At 35.8% G+C, this 19,839-nt stretch overlaps 1 protein-coding gene across 1 annotated transcript in view; it reads left to right on the top strand.

The window, feature by feature from the left end:
- PAK2 (p21 (RAC1) activated kinase 2) overlaps positions 1-19,839 on the top strand; it is an 85,569-nt gene that overhangs the window by 40,730 nt on the left and 25,000 nt on the right. The window contains exons 2-5 of the mRNA XM_068988009.1: positions 3,339-3,546; positions 17,621-17,721; positions 18,048-18,195; positions 19,682-19,713. Coding sequence (XP_068844110.1) covers positions 3,360-3,546; positions 17,621-17,721; positions 18,048-18,195; positions 19,682-19,713 — 468 coding nt within the window. The 5' untranslated portion in view covers positions 3,339-3,359. The remainder of the gene's footprint in view (positions 1-3,338; positions 3,547-17,620; positions 17,722-18,047; positions 18,196-19,681; positions 19,714-19,839) is intronic.

The following is a 19,839-nucleotide window of genomic DNA, read 5'->3' on the forward strand; positions in this document are numbered from 1 at the left end:
TGGGGAAGAATACCAGAGGTGAATTGTGCTCCCCATCACATTAGCTCAGAAGATGAGTGATATCCTTGTGACTTATCACTGGCAATCTTAACCTTGATCCCATGGTTAATGCCAGATTTTTCCACTGTGTTATTTTCTTCTTTCCACACTCTATTCTTGGGAAATGAGTCACCAAGTCTAGCCTACACTCAGGTGGAGCAGGAGGTTAAGTTCTAACTCCTAGAAGGGAATGTATCTATATATATGTTACTTGGAATTCTTTTGTAAGGAAAATTTGCCCCTCCCCCATTTTATTTATGTATTCAGGTTTTTGTGTCTATATGAATGATGTATATTGATTTTATACTTCGGATTATAATCTGATATTAGTTTATTGATTTTATTGCACCAAACATTCCAGTATCCTAGTATTCTGGGAACCCTTTCTTATGCCCTTTTGACATGCCCTCATCCTTTATAAGTACTTCCTTATCTTTTGACAGTGTAAGATACAGTAGACCTATCTTGTATAATATTTTCCCTGTCTAGGTCTAGAACCAGCCATTTCTCCAAGAAACTCTGAAGCACAGCTTAGACCTAAGGTCACACACTTAAGTAAATGGTAGAACTAGGATTCCAACCAAAGCAATCTGATTCCACACTTATACTCATAACCGTAATACCAGACAGCATGCAGCTGAAGGCACACTGTCAGTTTTTAGTCATGTTCCATTTATGAGCCAGTCTTAAGGATAGAAGTTGTAGTCAGTTTACAGTTAGTAATTATTGTGCTCAGTTTTATATTGATCCTTTTTAAACCACAGCTATGATGATTATAATCAAATTTGAAAACTACTACTTAATCACAGATGGCCACTGTTAATGTTTTGGTGCATTTTCTTCTATAAATGCATGCAACTGGATTTTGGAGTTTTGTTATATTATCCTGGGTTTTAAATTTAACTTGTGTAAGTAGGAGCAATTCACAGTGTAATCAAAATCTCATTGTGGAGTTTCCATATTGTAACTAGTGATTAAGATAAAAGCGAGCTTGTTGTTGTTCAGTTGCCAAGTTATGTCCGATTTTTCATGACCCCGTGGACCACAGCACGCCAGGCTTCCCTGTCCCTCACCATCTCCTGGAGTTTGCCCAAGTTCATGTGCATTGAGTCAGTGATGCCATCCAGCCATCTCATCCTCTGTAGTCCCCTTCTCCTGCCCTCAATCTTTCCCAACATCAGGGTCTTTTCCAATGAGTCACCTGTTTGCATCAGGTGGCCAAAGTATTGGAGCATCAGCTTCAGCATCAGTCCTTCCAATGAATATTTGGGGTTGATTTCCTTTAAGATTGGCTGGTTTGACCAATACAGTATACTAATCATATATATGGAATTTAGAAAGATGATAATGACGCCCCTATATGCAAGACAGCAAAAGAGACAGGGATGTTAAGAACAGTCTTTTGGACTCTGTGGGAGAAGGCGAGGATGGGATAATTTGAGAGGGTAGCATTGAAACTTGTATATTATCATATGTGAAGTGGATCACCAGTCCAGGTTCGGTGCATGAGACAGGGTGCTCAGGGATAGTGCACTGGGGTGACCCTGGGGCATGGGATGGGGAGGGAGTTGAGAGGGCTGTTCTGGATGGGGAACACATGTATGCCCGTGGCTGATGCATGTCAATGTATGGCAAAAGCCACTACAATATTGTAAAGTAATTAGCCTCCAGTTAAAATAAATAAAAAGAAAAAAAAAGATTGGCTAGTTTGATCTCCTTGCTTTCCAAGGGATTCTTAAGAGTCTTTTCCAGCACCGTAGTTTGAAAACATCAAATCTTCAACACTCTGCCTTTTTTGTATAAAAAGGCAAAAAAAATGAGCTTCTGTAGGATTAATCTATTTTGTCTTAATATTTGGTCACATCAAAGCTGAACATCTGTCTTGGTTTATCAGTTCATCAAGTAATCCACAGGATGTGACTAGTTTGGTTTGGAAGAATCATCTGACTGTATGTTATCTACACTGCCTTCCTAGATAGCAAGCACCCTCATTTCTTTGATCACCAGTAGTTGAATTTCACTTCAGACAGTCTTTCTCTTTTCCCCAGCTGGTTACCTCCAGAAATGTTTATTTTCCCCTTTACCTTCTTTCTGTTTTGTAGGCTGAAAAATAACTGTTATATGACATATAAATTATACAGTAGTGGTTTAACCTACTCCTATCAAGGAAAATAAAAGCTATAAAATTTGGAGTGGAATTAGGTATAATTCTTCATCCCTCAATTCTTCTCAAATTATATCTACTTTTCTTCACATACTAGCATTTTAGACTACATAAAAATTTTTTTTAATTATTTTTAATTTTATCTAAAACCAGTTGCATTCTTTTCATTGTACATATACAAAGTTTTGTTGGCTTACATGTATCAAGTTGTGTTATTTTCAAATTAGGATCTAACTGTCAGTTAAAATCTTGTTTAGGAGGATATTGTGTTATTTCCTAGCTATACAGTTTGGTATCAGAACTCATAAGTTAGGAATCTCTTCTCTTTTATGCTGATTTTAAGTGTGTGTAATCTACTTTTTTTAAAAGACATAAAAGAGATGTGTATATGTAAACAAAGTTGACATTTCCACTTTATTAGCCATGTGGATAAGGAGAGTTAACTGGACAGCCTGGACAGGGCATCAGAGGATGACCGAACCTTAGGGTTTGGCCAGACTCTGGATTTACTTTTGTCAGTGTTTCCTGACTTGCAGAGGCCTAATGTATGTAGTTAGATGTTCAGATTTTCAGAGAAACCACATACTGTACCAGTGGCATGTTCTGGTGCTTTACCAAAGTTTGTATGGGGGTTAAATTGTAATCACAAGGCTAGTGAACATGAATCGGATTTGGAGGCTATTGGTTGGTATTTATTAATTAATAGCAAGCAGTCTGTCTGCTCTGGAAGTGAACCTGTCAGAGACATATATCCTATTATTGCCTGGTCAGGACATAGTCTTCTTGGAATTTTTTTTTTTTTTAAGACTCCATGTTATCTGTCTGTTCATTGGAATACTTAACTCTTACTATTCAGTTAATATTCTCTGATATGTCAGTGTCATCATCCTTTCTAAAAATTATCTTAGTCCTCTTTTTAACAGGATATGACTTTTCACAGATTCTGTTAGTTCCCCATTTACCAACTTTGTTAGGGGAGATTGCCTGATTGTAGCCAATTTCATTTCTTGTTGTACAACTTTAAATGGATAACTTTTTTAAATTTGAAATTGAGAAGGGGATTATTACTGACTTGTATTTGTGCATACTAGTTTTTACCTTGTTGTTAACTGTATTTTTTGCCTGTCTGTTTCAGGCCGTATCATAATTCTGAATCATGTCTGATAACGGAGAACTGGAAGACAAGCCTCCGGCGCCCCCGGTGCGAATGAGCAGTACCATTTTTAGCACTGGAGGCAAAGACCCTTTATCAGCCAATCACAGTTTGAAACCTTTGCCTTCCGTTCCAGAGGAAAAAAAGCCCAGGAATAAAATCATCTCTATATTTTCAAGCACAGAGAAAGGTAAATAGCTACTGTGGTTTCAAGAGTCTCAGTTACTGTGTTTTGGTTTTGATGTTTTTTTAATTAAGTATAATAAGCTGATATCTTTTATGGTGCAAACGATAAACATACAGTTGATGGTAGTAAGTGGGCACTATTAGGAAGGCTAGTTTGGGACTTCCCTGGAGGTCCAGTGGTTAGGACTGTGCACTCTCCCTGCTGAGGGCCAAGTTCACCTGGCTGGGGAACTGAGATTCTGCAAGCTGCGCTGTGCATTCAAAAAAGAAAGAAAGACTAGCTTATTTCAAACTGTAACAGAAAAGAATAAAACGAAAGTTGTTGCTCATCCTGCTTGTTAGGTCCAGTGAATTTCTGTTCTCCTCTTCTTCATTTTCTAAGACTTGGACCACAGTTCATGGCTTCCCAGCTTTAATGCAAATCATATTTGAGAAAGACTTAATAGAAGAATGGAAGTATAGAGTCTACAGTCTCCTGTCTCCAGTCTCAGGAGGTAGCTTTGGTTTGGAATTAAGAGCTTTTCTGGCTTTTCAGTAGCACTGATAATGTCTTTTTATCATGTATTCTGTAACACCCTCAGATTCTTCTGGGGCAGCACTCAGTAATCAACATACTAATGTATCTTCCATAAACCAGAATTTAGTCTAGTGTTTCTCTTCCTCAGTAAGGTTGACATTTGGGAGCAAAATAATGCTCTGTGGCAGAGGTCTGCCTGGTGCACTGTAGAATGTTAAGCACCATTCCTAGCTTTTATGTGTTAGATGTTAGAAGTAGCACCTCCTACCCAGTAGTAAAAACTGAAAAATTCTCCAGACATTGGCAGATTCCTCTATGGGGCAAAGTTGGCTCTAGTTGAGAACCACTGGTCTAGTCATGCAAAATGGGATAAAGACTGTAAATTGTCTACATAAGTTGAATTCAGTAAATTTGTTTTGGTGTCAAACTAAGAAAATAACTTATGGTTTTCAGAGCTTTATGGAGTTTAGAATTTGGAGAGGGGGGCTTCCCAGGTGATACTAGGTGGTAAAGGGTGGCTTCCCAGGTGGTAAAGAACCCACCTGCCAGTGGAGGAGACATAAGAGACATGGGTTTGATCCTTGGGTCATGAAGATCCCCTGGAGAAGGGCACAGAAACCTACTCTGGTATTCTTGCCTGGAGGATCCCATGGACAGAGGAGCTTGGCAGGCTGCAGTCTATGGGGTCGCACAGAGTTGGACACGACTGAAGTGACTTAGCATGCATGCAGGGGATTATGAACTGGTAATGGATTTTAGAATAAAGGCTAGAGATTACTTTATTATACTAAGCATGGCAGTATGACACTGAGAGCTAATAAAGTGTACGTAAAGATATTTTTCCACTTGTATGTGTAAGTTTACATGGAGAGGTAAAACAGTGCTTTGTATATAATAATAAAAACATTTAATTTGAGTTGAAAATACATAAGCGGTGAAAATTTGAATGAGGTGATATAGTTAATATGGAATCAAGTCTTAGAGAATTTAGATATGCAGGCAGGATATAATCGTTGAACAGTTGAAAAACTGTTCATTTTAATGTATATCTCTAAATTTCCTCTTATTTTTAAGATTTCATGGGTCTTTGGAACTGAAAAGACTTGTGGAGGTATGTTTTTAAAATGATTTAGCAGAAGTGGTAGCATGTGCATTTGGCATGTTTGAGAATTAAATATGTACATGCTTAGCGAAGTGAAGTGAAAGCTGAGTGAAGTGAAATTTAAAGGAGGAAATTGGGAAATGAACCAAAAAGGAAGCATGAGAAGAGGCAGAAAAAGTGGATGTGTTGGAGAGCACTAAATCTTCCATGGTACTATGTCAGTAAGAAAACCTAAAAATGGCACTGTAAACATAGTATTTATAATTAAAGAAGTTAGAAAAAAAATGTATGGAGGTTAGTACCAGAAGAAATTGCTCAAAGGGTGGAAATTACTTGCCTGTGGAGAGCAGAATACAAAATTGGGATAGGAGAATGCTTCACAATAGGTTAGAAGGTACTTGGGTACAGCCTTGGAAAGGGGAAAGGAAGAGTACAGAATGAAAGTGTGGACAGTCCAGCATTTTGGGTAAGTGGTAGCGTGGTAAGGCTTGTAGCAAACTGAATATGCATTTACATAAATGCAACAGAGCATTTCATCAAAAACCAGTTGAAGCAGTCTTCACGAGCTTACCTGGACATTAGTTTTGGTTTTGCTTTCAACTTTTTTAATACCTCAGATGATTTTAATGCGCATCTAATGTTAAAAACCACGGCAATAGTGGGTTATGAAATACATGTAGTGAATGACACTAAGTGAAATGGAGCATAAATGGAGTTACTGCAAAAGTTGCATGAAACTTTTCAGTTGTGTGTTCATTGAGTCAGGATGTAAAATATATTGGTGTGGGTCCTGGCCAAAGATTTAAAGGTGGTTCTGAGGTATGTATTCAATACTTAGCAGTAAAATTGCTGGGTTAAAGGGTTTGTGTTCCTGTGTTTGACTTAATTATGTTAAACAGATTACTTTCTAAAGTTTTGGTTTTTTTTTTTTAATGTTCTTTCTCACTCACAGAACACACATGTTCCATTGTTGAACATCCTTGCAGATTCTTGTATTACGGGATTTAATTTTTGCCAATTTGGGAGGTGTGCAGTGGTATCTCATTGTGGTTTTAATCTGGATTTCCCTGATGACTTGGGAAATTGTCTTTCATATGTTAATTTACTTTCATATATTCATTTGTGTTTTCTGTGACATACCTTTTAGTCCAGATTTCTGTTGTTTCTCTTAAACATTCATTATAGTCTATATACTAACCTTTCATCAACTGTGTGTTATTAAATATAGTTTTCCAGTTTGCAAACTGCCTTTTCACCCTTTCAGTGGTATCTTATGAATATAAATTATTAATTTTGGTGTAGTTAAATTGATCAATTCATTTTTTAACTTTGTGTTTTAAGAAATTTTTGCCATACTAGAAGTGATATTTTCTTAAGTTTTTCTAAAAGTTTTACAACTTAACCCTTTAAACTGTCTGGATGTGATTTTTGTGTACTTGTAAAGGGAGATCTATCTTCACTTTTTAGTTTTTAACCCAGTGTCCTAGATCATTTACTGAAATTTTTATCATTTCCGTACTGACCTGCAGTATTAGCCGTTATCTGTCAGCTTTCCATGCCAGGATCTGTTTCTGTGTTTTCTTCTGTTTATTGAATTGACTCATTTGTCTGTACCTACGTTAATACTGTATTGCCTTAATCGCTAGTTTATAATTCTTAATACCTTATAGAGCAAATCTGGTACCAGGTGGTTCTTCAGGATCTTTTGACTCTTCTGTATAAATTTTACACTTTGCGTATCATGTACTTTAAAAAATAAAAACAAAACCTGTTGATGCTTGGATTAGAATTGCCTTGAATTTATAAAGCAAGTTGGTGAGAATTGCTTTCAACTTTGTAGTTGAGAGTAGAACATCTAGAGTCCCTGGTGTAGCCCACTTACAGGGAGATATTTAGGAGTGCGTAATTTTCAGTTAGACTGAGAAAAAAAGATGAAATGTTCGGAGGGTAGTGTGCGCTTTGATTCCTCCTACTCTTGGGGCTCTTCTCCCTTTCCAATTCAGCCTCCCAGGAAGCTAACACCTCTGGCAGGGCCTTGAGGGATTGGATTGAGGGTTAGGAATGTGGATGTGTATGCATTTTCATGCTTGTGTGAATACAGAAATCTATCTGCAGTTGCATTCTCCTGCCTGCAACCTAAACTGCTGTTTCTCTCTCTAGTTTTATGATAATTGCTTTTCATCTTTGGGCATTCCTTGCAGATTTTGTTCCATGATGAACAAAATGTGTAGGAGGGGAGAGCTACAATATATGCTTGGTCTATCATATTGAAACAGAAGGATACAAGGGGAAAAAACTGTTTTTATTTTTAAAAATTACAGTGACCTTAAGATCTTTGCCAGCTCTAATATAAAGCCTGATCTAGAGATATTAATGTTATTTACTCAAATTTACATCCCTTATTGTCCTTACTAAACAGACAGCTAATATTTTTATTTAAAAAAGACTTTAAAGTATCTTCAGTTATTCATTATTGGTTTTAATCAATGTCACTGCAAAAATTAAGAAAATTAGAAATTATGCGTTTTATATAACAACTTGACTGAATGAATATTTTTTTCACATTCCTGCTAATTATGTATCTTATGCACTCTGTGAGTTATCAGAGACTCGTTGATAAGCAAGGCAGATGGTGTCCTGTGATGGCACTCATAAAAAACTACAACATATAATTACAAACTGTGGAAAGTGATAATCGGGATAGAATAAAATGTCATTTCTGGGAAGGCTTCCTAAAGAAGTGATGTTACAGCTGATGACTAAAGGATGAGTAAGTGAAAATAGGAGAATTTGGGTAATTAAAAACTGTGTCTTATGCTTAGAAAAGCGTTTCAGTGGCCCAGGTACAGAGGAGATCACAGCACATTTGTGGAGCTGAATACAGCCGAATGTGATTTGAAAGCAGAGAAAATAATAGCATAATGTATGTTGGAAACTCAGATAGCAGAAGAGGCTAAAGAGGTAAGCAGGGAGCAGGTCATAAGGGGCCTTGTATTCCATGCTACAGAGCTCACATTTTACCCTGTTTCCTGGGGAACCATTACAGAAGTTTAAACAGGAGAAAGACCTGGTCGCCTTTCTGCCTTACATAGGCAAGACTAGTAGTGTCTAGAAAATAGATTTTGTTGGAGGTCTAGCACTGAAGTTGAAAACTAGTTAGGAGGATTTTGCAGTAGTCCAGGTGAGAAATGGGCTTAACAAGTCGAGTAGTTTTGATAATGAAAATGGCAATAAGCCATCGTCTTTGCTTATCTTTAAAAACTCTATTCAGTTAGCTAGTGTTGAGTGGTATGTGTGTTTATAAACTAAAGCAATTTTCATGTCTAATTTTTCAACCTATATGCACTTTCACCTCTAGTTGATTTTGAAGATGAGAGGCTTAGAACTGTAAATATTCTTTCTGGTCTAAAAGTGTAATTCTGAGATTAGTAATAGTAGTCCATACACCTCTGCCTGTTTCCTGGAGAATACTCTTCTACTTGATGGTACAAGTTAGGTCGCCAGTTTGAAGCTGTTCTGGATCAAAAGAACAAAGGGGTAATCACTGATTCTGTTAAACAGAAAAGTCTTCTTTTTAAAGAAATGGAGGATGTTTTAGTTTTAGACTCTAGCTCAAATGTAGCCTATAAGGTGTTGCCTCCTAGGATGTGGTAGTGGCATACTTAGGATCGTTTTGTGCAGCACATCACTCGGGCTTCCCACCTCTTAGGTGAAGGCTGCTGCCTGCCTGCTTGTTTTACTGTCTCATGAAGTTGAAAAATAGCTCCGAGAATCTCTTTTTCTCCAGTACACTCCAGTAAGTTGTGCAGTTTCATGAAAAGAAGTTTCTTTCCCTGGTCCATTGCTTCTCATCAAGTGACCCAGTTGCTGAGTGGATGTCCTGTAGGTAGATGATTGTGGATTTTCTTGTTGTTGGTCCTTTAGATCTTGGATTCCAGAGTTATAAAACAGTGATTCTGTTTACATAGAAATAACCTTCCAGCATATTGTTTGATTTGAAACATGCTTCAGTATCTTTTTGTTTTAGATAACTTTTTAATATTCTTTTTTTCTCCTATTAGGACTACTAACATACAGGGAGTGTTTGTGTGTATGTGTTATATTAAAACCAATTAAATTAAACAGATGTTTATGGTATTGTGCTTTTAAGTTCTGCTTAATCATTCTCAACTCCTTTCCTGAAACTCATTAGTCTGTACTCCTAATATTAATATATAAGAAACTTTATATTAATTGTCTCTAAATTTTTCAGCATTCCCAAGTTGAAAAATATTTTAAAGGTGCTAAGTCTGACTCAGTTTAGGAATTCACCCCTGAACCAATCTAGTTGGCTGGAAGTGTATGAGATACTAGGGCTGATGTGGCTTGAATAAATGCCTACGTTGGACCAGTCATCTGTAATCAGGATCATATAAGAAAATAGCATTTTTCTCAACTATATATACATCAGAAGTGGAATGCTGAGCAGATTTTTTAAAAAGAAGAAACAAATATTTTTATAAAGTGCAAGAAATTATATGTTTTTCTATCAACAGTTCACAGCCATATAGAAAGTCAGCTGTTGGGACTTCTTTGGTGGTCCAGTGGAAAAGACTCCACACTCCCAATAGAGGAGGCCTGGGCTCAATCCCTGGTCAGAGAACTAAGATCCCTCACACCATATATAAGCCTGTGGGCTGCAGCAGAGACCCAGCGTAGCCAAAATAAATAATAATAATTTAAAAGTCAACTCTTGATTTACAGTTGATTAATAAATAATTTCCTCCTGTATGCAGGATGCCAGGTTAGAAGTCGAAGGACGTAATTGAAAAGTGGAGAGCATGACCTGACATTATTCACTGCCTAGTAGAAATGAGTGATGTTTATGAGCGATGTAACTGTGCGTTTCAGTAAAGGTAGTATGATTTATATTAGATTTAACAGTTGCATTTCCCTCTGGTCCTCTCACAACCAATATGCCCTGTCCTTCTACTATAGTCTATTAGGAGAATCTTCTGGTAAAACATGGCAGATTGACCACATGCATCTATTTACTGTCCCTCCCCAGACACGACTAAAATGATAGTTAAAAAAAAAAAAAAAAGAATTATTTTTTCTATCACAAGAGCAAAGAGAATGAGAGGAGACCGTAGTATACAAGAGATTTAATACATATTTGGAAGAGTGGAGTGGAGAAGCACTGACTGACTAAGCAGAACAGAGGAAGACATTAATCCTAAGCATTTGCGGAAGGGAATGCTTATAAGAAGTGAGCCAGTTTCCTTTGTAAAAATCTCAGAGGCTCAGGATTTGGAGGTACACAGTAGTGTGGCGAGGGGGGGGGGAGTGAGGGTTTGTGTAATACATAGGGTGAAAAGGGGAGAATTAGTTGATTATCTGTTGGGTTGGCTGATATCTATTGAGTTAGTTTGTTTTTTTCTGTACAATGGCTTTACTGGTGCTTAGTGATCTCTAACTTCATTTGAAACAGTTTTGTTAGCTTGTATTACAGGGCAACTAAGCCCGTGTGCCACAGCTACTGAGCCAGTGCTCTAGAGCCTGCGAGCCACAACTACTGAAGTCTGCACGCCTAGAGCCTGTGCTCCCTGACAAGAGAAGCCTGCACACAGCAACAAAGAACTAGTCAGCCAAAAATAAACAAGTAAATAAATAAACTATTAAAAAAATTTTTTAAAACCTTATCAAAATTGGTGAATTTTTATGTAGCCATTTTAATATTGAAAATGGAAGAAAGAGGCAACATTTTTGGCATATTATGCTTTATTATGTAAAGAAAGGCAAAAATGCAACTGAAATGCAAAAATTAGGTTTGTGTAGTATATAGAGAAGGTGCTGTGACTCATCAAACATGTCAAAAGTGGTTTGCGAAGCTTCGTCCTGGAGATTTCTTCCTGGACGATCATCCATGGTTCTATGAACCAGTTGAAGTTTTTAGTGATCAAATTGAGACATTAATTGAGAACAGTCAACATTGCATCTTGTGGGAGATAGCCAACATATTCAAAATATCCAAATCAAGTGCTGAAAATCATTTGCACCAGCGTGGCTATATTACTTGCTTTGATGTTTGGGTTCCACATAAGTTAAGTGAAACGAACCTTCTTGACCATATTTCTGCATGCAGTTCTCTACTTAAACATAATAAAAGCATTTCATTTTTAAAACAAATTGTGAAAATGGGTATTGTACAAGAGTGTGAAATTGTGGGGCAAGCAAAATGAACCACCACCAGCCACACCAGAGGTTGGTCTTCATTCAAAGAAGGTGATGTTGTGTATATGGTGGGATTAGAAGGGAGTCCTCTATTATGAGCTCCTTCTGGAAAACCAAATTACTAGATCCAACAAATACTGCTCCCGATTAGACCAATTGAAAGCAGCACTTGATGAAAAGTGCCCAGAGTTAGTCAACAGAAAATGCATAATCTTCCGTCTGGGTAACACAAAATCCCATGTTTCTTTGATGAGCATATTTGTTGAAGCTTGACTAGGAAGTTCTGTTTCATCCTCTGTATTCAACCACTCATTGCACCCTCAGATGTCCCATTTTCTTTCTTTGCAAAATTCTCTTAATTGAAAAGATTTTCAATTCCCTGGAAGATTGTAAAGGTACCTGGGTCAGTTCTTTGCTCAAAAAGATGAAAAGTTTTGGGAAGATGAACTTATGAAGTTACCAGAAAAATAGCAGAAAGTAGCAGAACTAACTAGTGAATTTTTTGAATACACTGATCAATAAAGTCCTTGGTGAAAGTGAAAAACGTGTCTTTTATTTTTACTTAAAAAAACAAAAGGAACTTTTTGACCAACCAACATATAGGCTGTTTTGAAGGCCCTCAGGGCCCCTTCTTTATTCCACAGTCATGAACTCCGTCCTCTGGGAGAACAGAAAACAAAATGATATATACATTTATTTGAGGAGAATTAAATCTGAGAGGCTCCTTATTCTTGTCAGAGGAGTCAGAAAGAGGTATAGAATGAAAAAAGCAGATTCAAGAAAGGTAACATACTGAACTCCTCATCTGCCCTGCTTTTAGAGCACTTGTACTTTGAGTCAAAGCCCTCAGACAGAGACTGAAAGGTTTTTCTCTGGATAAACAGAATGTCCTGGGGAAAATATTTGGATACTCTGCACCCATCTTTAATGAAAATGCTTGCTTATCTCCCAGTTAACTTTTTAAATACTTTTTGTGCAAAGGCTCAGAACTATCTTAACCCAATTCTCTCTGACATCTAATGAGTCATGATGGGTCCATATCTTTATCTCCTTTTCCTTAGGCCTCAGGAGGTTCCTTCTGCCCCTGTGTTTTGCTTAGGAGAGGACAGTTTTTAAAGCTATAAAAAACCCTTAACGTAAGAGTCCAAAACAACAGGGGATAAAATAGGAATGTAGAAGAAACAGCCAGGGAAAAAACCAAGCCTAGACACACACATAAACTATATGATCCTCAAAGAAAGTGCATCTGTGAAAGGGGAAAAGTATTCTCAGATAAAAAATGGTCAGAGAACAATGAGAAGTAATTCTTAGAATATCAGCAGTTAGGATTACCAACATAAACAAAAAAGGGCAATGGGCAAAGGATTAGAAGATAGTCAAGAAAAGTTTCCCAGTTAAAAGTTCAAAGATGGAAAATAGGAGAGAAAAGATAACAGTTATAAGATTAGACCGAAATGCACTGATCTAACTAATAATGACAGAAGAAAATAACCAAATAATAGAAAACATTTCCTAGATCTGAAAAATACTGTTTCTAGGTAGAATCAGCTCACTGATTAAAATAATACCTAAAAGGATCCATTGTTTCTAAACTCTCTCCTATATGTGTAGATAGCTAAGAATCACCTATCTGTGTCCCAGAACAAAGTGCACAAATATTTATAGGAATACAAAAATACCTACACCTATCAAGGAAAAAAAGTCAATGTCTGGTACCTAGTTGACATTTTTCAGGCATGCAAAGACCCATAATTAGTGCAGTCCATCAATTGAAATCAATCCTAAAATGACACAGATGATAGAATTAGTAGACGTGGACATTAAAGTATTAAATAATTATATCCCATTATGTTGAAGAACCCAAATGAAAGATTCAGCTTATTCAGAAGCAAAGGGAGAGAGAAAAAAGAACAAATCAAAATTTTAGAGTTGGAAAATACACTGGACAAAACTAACAGTAGACTATTTGAAAACCATAGCAACAGAAACCATCCAAAACAAAATTTAGAGAAAAGAGACCGAAACAAAAGCGAATGGGACAGTTTCAGGCAGACTAATAAGTCTCCAAAGGAGGGAAAGGGGCGACATTAAAAACAACAACAAAGCAAGAACTGAAAGATCTGTTGTGTAGCACAGGGAACTCTACTAAGTACCCTGCAATGACCTATATGGGCAAAGAGTCTAAACAAGGAGTGGAGATTCACTTTGGTGTACACCTGAAGCTGACACAACATTGTAAATCAGCTATCCTCCAGTAAAAATTATTTTTTAAAAAACTTCAAAAAATGGCTGATTCCCCATCCCCCAAATTTAATGGAAACTATAAACCCACAGATTCAAGAAGTTCAGTGAATTCTGAATGAACACAGGAAATATGATGAAATCTACACAGAGGCACGTGATTATTGTTTAAATTCAGTGGTAGAAAATCTTAGAAATGTCCAGACCTTAGGCTCAATTGTCTGTGAACCTGAAACTGCTCTAGAAAAGTAGGAGTTTTTAAAAAATGCTTGTTGTTATAAACAAACAAACAAACAAAAATTGTCAGAAAAGACACATAGAGGAAAAAATTACAACAGACTTTATGTAAGCAACAATGCAGCCAGAAGATGAGGAGCAACATCTAAAAAGTACTGAAAGAAAAAAAAAATTGTCAGCTTAGAATTGTGTATCCTGTGGAAATACCTTCTAAAACAGAAGGGGAAAGAAAACTTTTAAATGTATAAAAGCTGAAGGAATTTATCATTAGCATACCTACACTGTAAGAAATGGTAAACCTAAATCCTTCAGGCAGAAGGAAAATGATGCCAGATGGAAATGTGCAGCTGCATAAAGAAATGAAAATCTTTGGAAATGGTGAATGTTTTTTATCTAAATTTTTAAAATAATTGAATTTTTAAGAAATGAAGCACACTGATACATGCTTTCACATGAATGAACCTCAAAAGGTAAAGTGAAAAGAGTCGTTTGCAAAAGACCAATGTTGTATGAGAAACAGCCAGAATAGGCAAATCTTTGGAGATAAGGAATAGATTAGTGGCTGTTTAGAACTGGGACAGAGGCAAAGGGAGCAACTGGAAGTGATTACTAACACATACAGGTTTTTCTTGGGGATGATGAAGGTATTCCAAAGCTATGTTGTGGTGATGGTTGCACAATTCTGTAAATCTACTAAAACCCTGTAAACTGTACAATTTAAGTAGGAAAACTTTTTGGTATATAGAAAATTATAGCTTAAAAAAGCAAAGCAGACAAAAGCTAATTATAAAAAATATATAGTTAATTCAAAAAAAGAAGGAAGTGAAAACACAGAGACTATTAGAAAACAAAAGGATGATGGGTTTAAACCCAGCTGTAGCAGTCGTATTAAATGCAACTGATCTAGCCTGGCGTGCTGCAATTCATGGGGTCTCAGAGTCGGACACGACTGAGTGACTGAACTGAACTGGTCTAGACACTTCATTTAGAAGGCAAAGAATAACAGCTTGCTAAAGCAGACCTAAGTATATACGCAACCTATAAGAAATCCACTTTAAAAATATAAAGTCACAAAATAGGTTAAAGTAAATAATTGTTTAAAGTATGCCAACAGTGAAAAGAAAACTGGACTGGCTATGTTAATGTCAGACGAAGTAGACTTGAGACCAAGAAATGTTTCTCTAAATAGTTAGAGACTGAGGAATAAGTTATTTTACAATAATAATAGGATATATTCATCAAAATGGTTTAACAGAACTAAACATTTATGGACTTAATAGCAGAGCTTCAAATTACATGAAGTGAATAAAGAATTTCAAGAAGAAATAGACAAATACAGTTAACAGTTGCAGATTGATTCCAGTACACTGCTCATGGTAATTGATAGAACAAGTAGACAGAAAATTGCTAAAACTATCAACCAACTCAACCAGTTTATAGAATATTTCATTCTTTTTAAGTGAGTGTGGAACATTTGCCAGGATATCACATTCTGGCCATTTTTAAAGTTTCAGTAAATTTAGGAAGATTCAAATCACAAGGTAAATTCTATGACCACCATACAATTAAGTTAGAAATTAGTTCTCATTCAACAGAAAAGATCTCTGGAAATATCTGGAAAGTAAATAAAAACTTCGAAGAAATTAAACACTATGTAGAAAATACGTTAAGCTGAATGAAACTGACAGGTTAAGACACCAGTATCTGTATGATACTGCTAAAGCAGTACTTAAAGGATGTTTATAGTATTAAACATCCATTTTAGAGAAGAAAAATTTCAAATCAGTGATTTCAGTTAAGTCATTTTAATAAACTAGAAAGGAAGAGCAGGTGAGATCCTAAGTAAGTAGATGAAAAGAAATAAAAGTCAGTGTAAAATTAGTGGAATAAAAAATGCAGAAAAATCAATGAAATAAAAAGTTAACTTATTGAGACTACCAATAAAAATTGATAAAACATTTGACAAAATCCAATATTCATTTCTGATCAAAGCATTCAGCCAATTTGAAATAGAGGGAAATGCCTTTAACATTTTTGAAAAACCTAGCCTGGCATCACATTAGATGGTAAAATTAATGGCTTTTCCTAAGATCAGGAAAAATTTTCTGATTTCACCTTTCACCACTTTTATTCAGCAGTGTACTAAAGGTTCTAGCCAATGCAAGAAAAAGAAATAAAAGGAGTCCAGAGTGGGAAGGAAGAAGTAAACCTGTCTTTATTCATCAGCAGCACAATTGAATTTTTTTAGGTAATCCTGTGATGAGCTGTGAAAATGCTAAGTAAGGCTTCATACTAAGGTTTCAGGATACAAGATCAGTATTTAAGAATCAGCTGTTTTTCTATGCCATCAATGAACAATTGAAAATCAAAATTTGAAGAACTGTACCATTTGCAATAGCATCAGACTTTTTGAAATACTGTGCCAGAAATCAGACAAAAGCAGTAACAGATGTGTACATTGATAACTATAAAACATTGCTTAGAGGAATGAAAAAAAACCTAAATAAATGGAGAGAGTCACTACTTTCATGGATTAGAAGATACAATATTGTTATTAAATCAGTTCTTCCTAAAATGATCTATAGATTCAGTGCAGTCTCAATCAAAATCCCAGCAGACTTTTTAAAGAAATTATCAAACTTACTCTAAAATTCACATGGAAATGCAAAAGACCTAGAATGGAGCCAAACAATTTTTTTAAAAAGAAAAGGCTTATACTGTATATTAATAGTTTGAATGCTTATTATAAAACTACAGTAATCCAGTCAGATTGACATAAAGTAAAGAGATTATTGCAACAGAGTTGAACATCCAGAAATAGACCTGTGTATATATATAATCAGTTGATTTTCAGCAGTAGTTTAAAATGAGAAAGTGGCATTGGCCTTCTAAATAGCAACACTGAAATTTAGAAGAAATTCAGAGGAGGGTGGTATTTTCGATCTAAATACATATACAGTTAGTTGAGAGCTATCAATTAAAAGAAGGGTGTAGACCAAGAAGAAGAGAACACAGAATACAAACAGTCGATTCTTGCGCAGCGTAAAAGTGAAGGAATAACCTGGGACAGATATCTCTGCCAGAAGTCTTGACATAAATTGCTGCAGATTAAGAGATTCTGAGAGCAAGGTGGTTAGGTGGAGGAAGAATATGGAACTGATATGTTTGAATTTACAGAAATAGGTGTGTGGCAGAAATGTTGTAAAAATAATTGGTAGAACCACAAGAAAACTGGGAAATCTTAAAATGTAACAGTTATTAACATCAATAAAAAGGAAGAGAGTTGCACAAAAAAAATGACATAGTCCTTGTAAACTACCTGTTCACATGGTGTATGTTATCCATAATCGTAGTAATGTAAATTGCTCTTTCTAGATAAATACAGAAACAGGGCTTGGTAAACTTTGTTTTCCAAGTTGTTCAGTATGTGAAGTGTACTTCTTTATTAATGAGAGAGACAGTATTCTAAGGGACTGTCTCTTCTGTCCTGAGGACTTTTATTCAGGCCTGTTGTTGGGTCAGTCTGTGTGCTTCTTTAATCAGGACACTGACTGACAATAGCCTTCACTCCTCCCACTCCCTCCCCCCTCCACCCACCCCACCCCACACCCATGAGGTTTCTGTGCTTGATTTATCAGCTGCCTATCAGCCAGTGTTTTTAGGGAAAATCTCTTTTTTAGAATAATTTTGTTCCTAGTCTGTTTTGGGAAGACTATAAACATGATTGCGAGTACCTTTTAAAAGGCTTTTTTTTTAAATGCCTTGTAGGAAGTAAGAAGAAAGAGAAGGAAAGGCCAGAAATTTCTCCTCCGTCTGATTTTGAGCATACCATCCATGTTGGCTTTGATGCTGTTACTGGAGAATTCACTGTAAGTTTACCTAGGTGGAACGCGTTTATAAAGCAGAGCTCAAACTTTTCCTTCAGGTATTCTTTTCTATGCACATATAAACTGTGAATTCTTAGTGCTTTTCTCTTTGTACAGAAGTGTTTGTGGTTGGATGTGTCCTTTTCCGAGGGAGCTGAGGCTCTTGATTATAATTTGCAACTTAGATTTAGAAAACTAGACCTTTTAGAATTTAGTCAAACCTGCAATTGTATAGGTTGATTTGTTTTATGTATTTTGTCACTTTCCTCTGGAAATTGATCTTATTAGAACAATTCAAAACAACTAATTTCTGAATATCTTTTCCTTAGGGCATGCCAGAACAGTGGGCTCGATTACTACAGACCTCCAATATCACCAAACTAGAGCAAAAGAAGAATCCTCAGGCAGTGCTGGACGTCTTGAAGTTCTATGACTCTAATACAGTGAAGCAGAAATATCTGAGCTTTACTCCTCCTGGTAAGACATCAGACCATGGTAACAGGCTCACTTAACTGGGATTGCAGAGTTATGGAGCACTTCTAGATAAAAAGATTGCTTCTGGAAAAATAAGAGCTAAGCTATGGTGGTTGTCTCTACTTTTTCCCCTGCATAGATCTGCCTTTTGTAAACCAATGGGGGCAGCTCTTATGTACAATTTGGAGTCTGGAGATTATATTAATCTCTTAGTTTGGCCAAACGTGGATATTTTGGCCTTTTGTTTGTTTGTTTGTTTTTTCCTCTTCACTGCTTTTGAATGAGTTCCAGCAGCAGATGGGAAAGAGGCTGATTTACAGACATGTTCAAACTAGAAATATTTTTATTGCTAGTGGGACAGGTTAATTTACTGTATATAAATGCACAGACTTTGAAATAAAAAATGTTTTCCACTCAAAAATTGAAACCCATCACATGTATAAATATAAGCTTTGGAACCCAAAGAATTTATTCCTCAGATTTGGAATATCATCAGGTAGGAACTGGAAAATAGTGGACTTTTTTTTTAAAGTTTATTTGTTCAAATAAGGACTAGGAAAAAAATCCATACATTACAGTCAATTATTGTTCTCTTGGATCTCTTTGTTATGTAGGCTTCCTGCCCTCATGTTAGAACTCATGCTGTCTTTTCCTTGAAGTTTATTTGTTAAAGAATCATTTGTCCTGTTTTCCCTCAGTGTGGATTTTGCTAATTTCATCATGGGTTATTATCATTTAATGTTTCTTTGCCCTCTTAAGTCATACATGTAGTTTTAAGAAATAATATGATTGAGCTAAGATTATACATTTAGTTTTAATTGATTGTACTTATTTGATTATATCCTTTCAGAACCAATAAGGTCCACTTGGCAAATTTAGACCTTTTTTACGTAGTCTAGTAGTACATCCTTAGCAAAAGGTCAGATTTATTCCCAACTGCAATTAGTAAATGCAGTTAAATGAATAATGTATAAATGAATAATTTTTTAAAAATCGGTGTCTGAACGGAAAATGGTATGTTTGTGTGTCTGGGCATTTTAAAGGATAATACAAAATTTGCTGTTCTAACTCCAGAATGAATATTGTGGTATTTAGTCTTCATGAACTGTGGTTTTGCCTTCAGGGATTTGCTTTCATATTGATCAAAATTTATGTCAACAATTTTCCTTTATACAATTACTGTTGGTTTCTCTAAGTTCCTTGATAGGCAGTTTGCTGGAGAAAAATATCATTATGAATAAACTTCTGTTTAGTTTCCAATAAAATTTTTTATTAAGGTATAATTTTATGCTCTAAAATTCACCCACTTGATGTTTGCAATTCAGTGACTTTTAGCAAATTTACAGAGTTAAGTTTTAATTCAACTCAAAATTATATCAATGTAAGAACATTTCACTTGCTTTGCTTTTGTCTTTTCTTCCTTTATTGTGTAAAAGTCATTTTATTTTTTGAATTGTTCACTTAGCATTATTTTCTCTTTTGTATTCAGAGAAAGATGGCTTCCCTTCTGGAACACCAGCAGTAAGTTAATATGTTATTTCTTATAGCTCTTGTTTTAAGTTACCCAAAACAAATCTTAGTTTTTATTTTACTTTCCAAAATAAATTACAGCCTTCAGAAATAACTATTTGATATATGCTTTTAGAT

Source organism: Capricornis sumatraensis, chromosome 1 (genome assembly GCF_032405125.1).
Source record: "Capricornis sumatraensis isolate serow.1 chromosome 1, serow.2, whole genome shotgun sequence".
NCBI lineage: Eukaryota > Metazoa > Chordata > Mammalia > Artiodactyla > Bovidae > Capricornis > Capricornis sumatraensis.